Genomic DNA, 10,474 nt, shown 5'->3' with positions numbered 1-10,474 from the left:
TTGTTTGGCAAATTAACAACATACATCACTGACCTGTAATCCAGACAGGACGTCTATCCGTATCCGTATCCGTATCCCGTACCCCCGCTGTCCCGTAGCCATAGCCAACGGCTATGTCGGCTATGTCGGCTCGCGTCCGGGGTTGGCTTTAGGCTGATTTTTTTTTTTTAGTCTGACGCTGTGCACATCCGACTCATGCCGCCAATATCCGAAACAAGGGGAATGCTAGAGTACCCCTCATGGTGGTTTGAGGGTTTATTTGTGGAGCAGTGCTAATGGCAGCCAGGGACTCTCCTTAGAGAAATATTTTCTGAATAGAAAAATTTTGCAGAATTTACGTAGGGAATTTAAAGTGGGAATAAAGCATTGCTTCGTCTCTCAAAGTTGATGTCACATTCCCTTCCATCAATCGCATCTACCCCATCTCCTGCGAGGCCTAAGGATATCCCCAGAGCTATGAGGAGGAAAAACAAAAACAAAAACAAAAACGTTAACAATATGTTAACCGAAGCAGAAATATCACTTAGGAGCTACACGGACATGAACAGCGTCTGACTTTCGTTTCGATTTGTTGTGCAAAATAAACACAACCCAGCGAACAAGTACAAAAAAACATCGAGCAAATGCGAAAACGACTCTGAGCCTTGGGCGGCAGCTTTGGGGGCTAGGAAAAGGCGGAAAGAATGTGTCAATAATGACTAATGGCCAAGCCGGAAAGTATGGCCCATCAGCCGGGCTGGTCGTTGCTCTCGTTCTGTCGGCTTCGGACGCTCTCGGACGGTCTTTTCTTCTGCCCATTGACAATAGGGGATATCCATTTATTTTTGCATATTTTTCTTTTCCGGCCATGTCAAAATGAGACCTCACCTCACCTTCATCTTATTTTTTGTTCTTTGTGGAGACATCATTCGGTGAGATTATATTCCCTGTTGAAAATTGATTTTAATTTAAAGAATTTAAAGAACAAACAAATTTAAGAAAGTTAAAAACTTTTGCAAAAGCTGAGCCTGTCCACTAATAAAATATTATATATATATTGTATTATTTTATATTCAGCTCATACTCGTATACAGATATACAAATGTATGTTTATATTATGTAACTGAAAAACACTGCTCTTTTTTTACAGCATCCGATAGGAGCGTGGCACGTAGACATGCGATCGGGAGGATCCTACCAATGAATGGCATCCGAAAAAGGAACTTAATTTACGTAGGAACATCGCCTCAGATGGAGTCCCGTTGAACCTGGCAATCCCGTGCAATCGCTCCATTGTCCAGAATGTGGTAAGTGTCTTCAAAGGCTGCCTCTCCTACCCATCTAACAAATGCTATTCCAATTCAGAGTCACTACTACTTCGTGTGCGAATGCACAGAGAGCTCTGCAGTCCCGGATGTTTTTTCCGATCCCGAGAAGGCGTGGAACGCCTCCGCTTGCAAGGAACAGCAAGGATAATGCACTTTTAGCAAAGGGAGACGCTTTATGTTATTATTATGCATACATATATAAGATTATTGTAACACATACTCACATGCCTATACGTACCTATGAACTTACATAATTAAACATATAAATAGTTACATCATTAAATAATATATTTGTAAAAATCTAAATGAAACTGGCATATAAATAAAGTATTCAATTTTATATAAAAATCAAAAAACTGCAAAGTATTTATTTGGGATAATAAATGGCGTTTGAAATATCCTTATTTCAAACAATCGGGGACATTCGCCCGACTACGAGGAGGCGTGGCGCGCATATATCAGACTATAAAGCGGAGTTATAGCCATTAAACCACAAACTAGAGCCTGTTCCTTATTATCCTTGATGACAATCTGGGTTCTAACGATCTGGGATATTCTCGCGATCACAAGAAGTAGTGGCACACCTTGATCGCACGAGAAATAGCGGCGGTACGTACATTGAATGATGATTTCTTGCGAAAATCGTGATGGAATGGATATCCTTTTTTCTGGTGCCAGTCGGTTGGCAGGACTCTCCCGGTCACGAAATGACATGCCACGCCTCGATCGGCTGCCGTTTAGCAGAGATATAGCTTGCAGAAAAAAACCAGTTTTTGAAGGATGTGTAAATCCAACTTTTCGGAAGGCTATATCTCGGCTAAATAGGGCCAGATCGGCAAAGGACTAACTGTCCAAGGATCGCGAGGATCCTGCCTGTCCATCAGCATCAAAATCTGGACTACGAAAATGAGTCCAATTTTTAGCAAATTTAATGATGTAACCATCATGATTTTTTGCGAAAATCGTGATGGAATGGATATCCTTTTTTCTGGTGCCAATCGGTTGGCAGGACCCTCCCCATCACGAAATGACATGCCACGCCTCGATCGGCTGCCGTTTAGCAGAGATATAGCTTGCAGAAAAAAACCAGTTTTTGAAGGATGTGTAAATCCAACTTTTCGGAAGGCTATATCTCGGCTAAATAGGGCCAGATCGGCAAAGGACTAACTGTCCAAGGATCGCGAGGATCCTGCCTGTCCATCAGCATCAAAATCTGGACTACGAAAATGAGTCCGATTTTTAGCAAATTTAATGATGTAACCATCATGATTTTTTGCGAAAATCGTGATGGAATGGATATCCTTTTTTCTGGTGCCAATCGGTTGGCAGGACTCTCCCGGTCACGAAATGACATGCCACGCCCCGATCGGCTGCCGTTTAGCAGAGATATAGCTTGCAGAAAAAAACCAGTTTTTGAAGGATGTGTAAATCCAACTTTTCGGAAGGCTATATCTCGGCTAAATAGGGCCAGATCGGCAAAGGACTAACTGTCCAAGGATCGCGAGGATCCTGCCTGTCCATCAGCATCAAAATCTGGACTACGAAAATGAGTCCAATTTTTAGCAAATTTAATGATGTAACATCATGATTTTTTGCGAAAATCGTGATGGAATGGATATCCTTTTTTCTGGTGCCAATCGGTTGGCAGGACCCTCCCCATCACGAAATGACATGCCACGCCTCGATCGGCTGCCGTTTAGCAGAGATATAGCTTGCAGAAAAAAAACAGTTTTTGAAGGATGTGTAAATCCAACTTTTCGGAAGGCTATATCTCGGCTAAATAGGGCCAGATCGGCAAAGGACTAACTGTCCAAGGATCGCGAGGATCCTGCCTGTCCATCAGCATCAAAATCTGGACTACGAAAATGAGTCCAATTTTTAGCAAATTTAATGATGTAACCATCATGATTTTTTGCGAAAATCGTGATGGAATGGATATCCTTTTTTCTGGTGCCAATCGGTTGGCAGGACCCTTCCCATCACGAAATGACATGCCACGACTCGATCGGCTGCCGTTTAGCAGAGATATAGCTTGCAGAAAAAAAACAGTTTTTGAAGGATGTGTAAATCCAACTTTTCGGAAGGCTATATCTCGGCTAAATAGGGCCAGATCGGCAAAGGACTAACTGTCCAAGGATCGCGAGGATCCTGCCTGTCCATCAGCATCAAAATCTGGACTACGAAAATGAGTCCAATTTTTAGCAAATTTAATGATGTAACCATCATGATTTTTTGCGAAAATCGTGATGGAATGGATATCCTTTTTTCTGGTGCCAATCGGTTGGCAGGACCCTTCCCATCACGAAATGACATGCCACGACTCGATCGGCTGCCGTTTAGCAGAGATATAGCTTGCAGAAAAAAAACAGTTTTTGAAGGATATGTAAATCCAACTTTTCGGAAGGCTATATCTCGGCTAAATAGGGCCAGATCGGCAAAGGACTTACTGTCCCAGGATCGCGAGGACTACGAAAAAGAGTCCGATTTTTGGCAGAACCATCATTAGGTTACATCATTAAGTTTACGTTTCCTTCGCTATTTCAAGTGCTATAAAGGTGTGCCACTACTTCTCGTGATCGCGAGAATATCCCAGATCGTTAGAGCCCAGATTGACATTAAGGATAATAAGGAACAGGCACTAGTTTATTGTTTTATGGCCATAACTCCACTATGTATTGTGCCATGTATTGTATTTCAGGCCCCATTGACTATCCCAAAGAAATACTTCACATTTTATAAATTTTATATAAAATTGCATACTTCATTTATATACCAACTTTATTTCGTTTTTTAGAAATATATTATACATTGATGTAATTATATATGTATATGTATAATTATGTAAGTTCATAGGTACATATAGGTATGTGAGCATGTGTTACAATAAACACAAAGCATTTCCCTTTGCTAAAAGTGCATTATCCTTGTTGTTCCTTATGCAAGCTTAGGCGTGCCACGCCTTCTCGTGATTGGAAAAAACATCCTTGATCGACTGCGACGCAAATTGCATAGGACTGCAGAGCTCTCTGGGCGCTACTGGCCGAGATCTTCATGTTAGCCGCGCAGATGCATTCGCACACGAAGTAGTATTGGCTCTGAATTGGAATAGAATTTTTTTGATGGGTAGGAGAGGCAGTCTTTGAAGACACTTACCACATTCTGGACCATGGAGCGATGGCACCGGATTGCCAGGCTCAACGGGACTCCAACTGGGGCAGGACCATAAAAGTAAAAGAATAAAATGTATTTAAATGAGAAACATATATGTAATGAGCTTTAATTTCGGTCAATCGGATGATCCCGATCACAACAATGCCACACCCAGATCGACAGATCTTGGGAAAATAGAGCCAGATCGGCGAAAGGCTTTAAGTGCTTTCTTTCTTTCACTCTCTCTCTCTCTCTCTCTCTGTTATATATCTTTCAATTGTAATAATTTGATTGCGTAATCTAAGGAAACCTAAGGGAAAAGTTTATCGCACCAATCTCAAATGGAAAACACCTTCGGGAAGGGCTTCTTAAAAGAGGGAAACACGTGCCGCTTTTTTCAGAAACCGTTGCAAAATGTTGACAAATCTTCGTGGTCCCTGACCAAGGCCCTTAACGCACCATTATGGCCAGCAAATGAAATGCTCGTCAGTCGTCAGAAAAAATGAAGGAAAAATAGCCCAAGGGTGCCAAAAGAAAGAATACCAGAGAAAGTCGAGAGGAATGGAGCAGATGAGGAGGCATAAATAACTATGGCCACACAGAATAAACATAAATAAAAGCGGGGCAAGAGCCACAAACTCAAATTACACTCCGTTGAGTGGAGGGGAGGGCCCGGATAGGAAGGGGATGGGAATGGACGAAGTACCGGACACCCTGCTGCGGCTGAGCCCAAATGTAGGCGACTAATGTCCACAAATGTTTGCCCAGGTTTGTCCTGGTTCATTTTCAGGTGAGTCTTTCCCTCTTCTCTGTCTCTATCTCTCTCTGTATTTCCCTCCTGGTGTGTGCTTTGTGTAATTAATGTGCCCCTGCTGCTTCGGGTAACGGCAACAATGTCCGAGAGGAAGCGGAAGTGTGAGCCCAAAAAGTTTACGTTAACAGGAAATTGTTATTGTTTTGTCGCCTTAAAAAAGCAAAGAACGAAAAAGAAACAGGATTGGGGCAGGCCAACTGTGAAACGAATCAGTTATACCCTGAAGATCGTCAATAAACTCCGTAAAGAGATGTACATATCAAAATTGTAGATTCCTCGACAGAAAACATCAAGTAATCCTTCGAATCGACAAACAAATATGTAGGTTACACACCACTCCATGAAGATGAAATACCCCTCATCTAGCATACATACCCATTGATGGGTGGCCTGCGTACAAAAACCAAAAGTGAGCGCCCACAGCAGTTTGCGTTGGTAATATTGTGGAGCTGACCATTGCCGAGTTATCCCGACCAGGTCATTGACATTCCTTCCAGTCTCTTCCTTCTCCTGTGTCTATCACTGCGCCTCTCACTGTGTGTCTGTGTGTTGATGTGGCTGTGGGTGGGTGGTTGGTCGTGTGTGGATGGGTAATTAAGATGCTATCTTAGGATGCGTTGAAATTCGAGACGAGAAGCGATTTCTGGATAGCGGGTTGGCTTTTACGGCTTAGCCTTGACGGAAATTGGCCAACTTAAAGACGCCCCGTGCTGGGTGTCTTTAAAGCCTATTACTAGACCCTGCAGCGTGCCATATTTTTCAATAAGCACAATTGACACCCACGGTGAGTGAGAGAGCGGTCCTGAGGAGTGGCTACCACTCGAGCTGAGGTCCTCTGACACTTGCCGGGGTGGGGGCTAATTTACGCCTTCAATTTGTACCGGACAGCAGCCAGCGGCGGTGGCTCCCACTTGATATAATTGATGACCAGCCCGAGACCAGGCCAGTTCCAGCCACTGGGATGAGAGCTGAGACTGGAGACAGTGGTGGCTACCCACTGGCTAGTTATTTACTCGACCTTGGACGTCCGGGACGTTTTGTGTTTCCGTCTCATTCTCATGTGAATGACACGCCCAAAAGCAGGTCATATAGAACCATAGCGCCTCCATCCATATATCCAATATGTATATGAGAGCAGCATATTTCAAGCGTTTTTATGGCCAAAGAGTCCAGAAGTAGGAAGCTTATTCCGTGGCATGTGGCGCTGTTTACGGAAGCTGCCTAACCATGGGGGCTCCTCATCATCATCATCACCATCATCTGTGAAAAATGCTACAAAAATGTTGATCGATTCGAGTTTGACTTTTATGCCCGCTGCGTGTTTGTCGTGTTTCGGTACGGGTTCCAAAAACATGCTTTCAGTGAGGGGTAAACTCACTAGGGTGTGATGCTAGAATACTTCAGCTCAATCCAAGATTTTAATATATAACACTGTGTGATGGCAGCAGATGGCTTTAGGCACCCACATCTCTTGAAATCCCCACAAAAGAGCATCCAAAAACCATCTTAAATATCTTCCCTTTATCCACAATGTATTTTGTATCCATCGCTGTCAATACTTTCTTGGTGCTGACTGAATCATCAATCACTCGGTGGCCCCATCTCCTTTCCTAATGTTAAGCGGCTTTAACCCCTCCAATGTCTTATCAAATTCGTTTCTGAAAGCCACTGAAATCGGCTACGTTCTGGCCTTTAATCGAAGCCAAAGATTCGGAAGGAAACCGCTTGTTGTGCCCCAATTACAGCGAGTAAACTAGAGGAACAACTCCTTACAAATTTATTGTCCGACTCAACGACTTTGGACTTTTGAGCAATTTGCTATTGCTATAGCCACGAGCAGGAGCCGGAGCAGGAACAGGAGGCAGCGGTAAGAGCTCTATGGAAATAGTTTATAGTTCCGCATGCAGAAATGCCAAACGCTCGAGTGGCCGCAAAACAAAAATTGTTGGCGAAAAACTTTCAATTTGCCCAGCCGAGAATCGGAATCGTGGTAAAAAGGAAAAATCATAAAATACGAGTACGTATAAACCGAAAGCCACAGCCACCATCAATGGAGGAAGTGGCACGGAATGCTCAAGAACTTTTCAATTTGGTGGCGAAATTTGCGCCATTTCCTTGGCTGCTGCTGTATTTCGCAAAGGGTGAACGGGTTGGACTTCCCTTTCCCTGTGCCCCCCACCCACCACTTCAAAAACTGCAAGTGTCAATGGGAAAAATTATGGATTGCGCAAAGTTGTTCAACGCCCAACCAACCAACTACGTATATTTGCTCGTTTCTTTTAGAAATGTTAAAATTTTTTGTAGAACCCCCTCCCAACGCTTTTTTAGTCGAGCATCAAAGTGTACGATGGACGAATCATCATTTCGACTGATTTCAGCGCAGCATAGCCCTTCCAGGTGTACCACCAGATGCTGGTTCTGTCATTTCTTTCGTATCGGTAGTATTGACCCATCAGATTGCTGAGAATGAAATGAGAATGATCGAGCCATTAAGCAATGGAGATTCAGGTGTGAACACGCTCACCTATTGGCGTCCCAGCCATACCACCAGGCTCCCTGATAGAAGTCGGCACAGTTCCCTTCCCTCCATCCATCGTTGTCCATATCGAAGGTTGTAAACTCATTGCCTATATGGTAGCCCATTGCCTGCCCGGCATCTCCTGAGTAGCCACCCAAAGTTTTAAGCTTATATTTCTCTTGCTCATTTCCAATCCTTATATTACTGTAGAGAGCATATCGCTCGTTTCCGTTGAAATCTGTGAGCTTAATGAGCAGCTCGTAGGGCACGGACCTTGTCAGACTGTACAGCTTCTCGAGACCCAAGAAGTGATCGTCGGACAGGTCCCCGAAGCCATTGCGATAGCTCTCCCAGTTCCTGTGAAAGTCCAGCTGGTCTCCATTGGTGCGTCTCAATACGACAACCCAGGCTGGTTCGTCCATCTGCTCCATTTCGCAGTACACCAGGAACGGATCCGTGCCGGGTACTTGAATTTGATGAATTCCGGACTCCTCATAGGTTGCACACTTGGTGGGCAGTGAAGCATTCGTGGCTGTTGTGGGAGTGGTGGTAGTAGTGGTAGTAGAATCTCTTCCAATTGGGTGGTCGTTCTTAAGCTCTTCGATGTCTTTGTTCAGAGAATCCACTATACGGCGAAGCTCCACTATTTGTTGGTTTAGGTTCGCGATCTGTGCACCATATTCTTCGCCACGGTGCTTCATATCCACTGCATGGTCGAGCAAGGGCTTCAACTTCTCAAAGCACTTTGGCCCACAATAGTCGACGGAATTCCCTTCAATTGTGTTGGATTCGTACGGTTGTGCGACACAAAATCCTGCCAGAAGCAGAATAGCTGGAATAACTTTCATCGTTCGCGAGAAACGTGGGGCTGGTGGCAAGATTTAAAACAAACTGATCGCCAATCGAGCGAAATGAATGCAAAGATGACTTTTCTGTGTAAATCTCGTTCAGTTCTTATCTGTCTTCTTATCTGTCTTCTTATCTCCTTTGAATTGATTTGCGTCGCTATAAGGTCACACGGATAGCGTCAAATATTATCAATATACACACACAGTCAGCACAGCTAAATGCAACGACTCGATTCTAGACGAATGACCTAACTGAGAGTATTGATAATGGTACGATTGAATAAAATATAGACTCAACATCCACTTCATCAGGTATGAGTCACAGTCATGTCCACTATCGGACGACACCATGTATACTCGTTTTTCATTTCCTCAAGAAAGTTTCCTAACCAAGACTCCGATTTGTGGCAAATAAGCGTGCAACTTTAATTGCTCATTTAATCCATTTAACCTTCCAAATATATTATTTGAACAGCTGTAGAGTCTCCTCCAATCTGGCTAAATTTTCTTTTTGTGTATTTCTATTTGGCCAGCAGCATCATTATCCGTCGTATTGAGGTGCTAATGTATTTATAAAGCGACTCGAATGTATTTTTAGCTTTGAAAGAAACCCGTTGCTGAACGAAATGTGGCTGGGCGGGCGCCTTTTTATCTGTTCATTTTCATTGGCCGATTTATGAAGTGCGAAGCATTAATTTGATTTCTCGTATAGCCAGAAATAAATTAGGTCAAAATATTCACAAACTGCTGGGGCAGCGCTTTGAAGTCGGCCCGCTCAGACACATATTCGTATACTCGTATATCTGTTCCTCGTTTGACTTTGAAAATTTCCAGAGAGCGCTGGAAAACAGAAGGGGCAGGGTGCAGGAGGCAGCAGCCTTGCCTCGAACCGAATTCATAATTCAACTGACAGCTGAGTTTTTTCCATCAATATGGCTATAAGTTGTCCGCCTGGCCTGGCCTGGCCTGCCCCATCTTGCACACGTACACGGACTTCTAAGTGCCTTCTCTGCTCTGCTCTGCCCTGACCTTAAACTTCAACTTGATGGAGATGGAGGGTTGGGATGTACGTCGTGGCAGGGGAACTGCATCCGTCAGTCCCCGTCCTCGTCCGCAGTTTCCTATTAAAACTCTCAAAGTTCCCTGGCATATGGCGAAGTGCATCAGCATGCAGGAGCGATGCCCATAATCAATATGCCCCGCACACTACATTCGTTAAGTGCGAATGAAATCGAGTAGGACAAACTACTCTACCACTTCTTTGTCTCTCTCTCTCTCTCTCTCTGTCTCTATTTTTGTTTTTGTGTGTTCTTAACATTTTCTCAATTTGGTTGGTCAACTGGATTTACAATCTGTCCGGAATGTCATTGTCCTCGGGGTAATAGCCATAGCCATAGCCTCCCTTACTGTCTGAAACTGTCATTTCTTGGCAGTTTTCCCTTTCCTTTAATATTGTTGCAGTGTGTGTTAAGCTTTCATTAGATGTTCCTCAGTTTTTCCCTTGCATTTTCCATCCAAGCCCCACTGCGGTCTTGAGACTTGGATGCTAGACATCCTGTGGATGCCGAAGCATAAAAAGTGTTTTCTTGTTTTTCCTGTTGTTTACGGATCCTGAATGGGAATCCTTACTCTTCTCACTTCTAACTCGTTCTGTCCGACACATGACCAGGCCAGCAGGACAGCCAGCGCAAAGCTATGGCAAGGCATTGATGGATTCTAAGTGGAAACTTAAATCAAATCCAAATAAACAAAATCATTTCACATGAAAGTAAAAATCGATTGAATGGTACACAAAAAAATTTATGAGCTGTGAGAATTCATTTAAAATTATGTTTAT

At 43.6% G+C, this 10,474-nt stretch overlaps 1 protein-coding gene across 1 annotated transcript; it reads right to left on the bottom strand.

The window, feature by feature from the left end:
• Positions 1-7,477: 7,477 nt before the first annotated feature.
• On the bottom strand, positions 7,478-8,686 carry LOC108153170 (angiopoietin-related protein 1-like). Its single transcript, XM_017282975.2, has 2 exons — positions 7,796-8,686; positions 7,478-7,731 (listed from the first exon to the last, which is right to left on the bottom strand). Exons 1-2 carry the CDS (start codon positions 8,635-8,637, stop codon positions 7,596-7,598), a joined length of 978 nt encoding a protein of 325 aa, XP_017138464.1. The 5' UTR covers positions 8,638-8,686; the 3' UTR covers positions 7,478-7,595.
• Between the last annotated feature and the right edge of the window lie 1,788 nt (positions 8,687-10,474).

The sequence above is a fragment of the Drosophila miranda genome, chromosome XR, assembly GCF_003369915.1.
Source record: "Drosophila miranda strain MSH22 chromosome XR, D.miranda_PacBio2.1, whole genome shotgun sequence".
Taxonomy (NCBI): domain Eukaryota; kingdom Metazoa; phylum Arthropoda; class Insecta; order Diptera; family Drosophilidae; genus Drosophila; species Drosophila miranda.
Note: the sequence above shows the minus strand (reverse complement) of the source record. Positions and strands in the feature narration are given on the sequence as shown.

Excerpts from the sequence above, each read along its gene's own strand:
- LOC108153170 (XM_017282975.2), bottom strand. The coding sequence starts at position 8,637 with ATGAAAGTTATTCCAGCTATTCTGCTTCTGGCAGGATTTTGTGTCGCA. Across the intron at positions 7,732-7,795 it reads TATGGCTGGGACGCCAATAG|CAATCTGATGGGTCAATACT; the intron begins GTGAGCGTGTTC and ends TTTCATTCTCAG.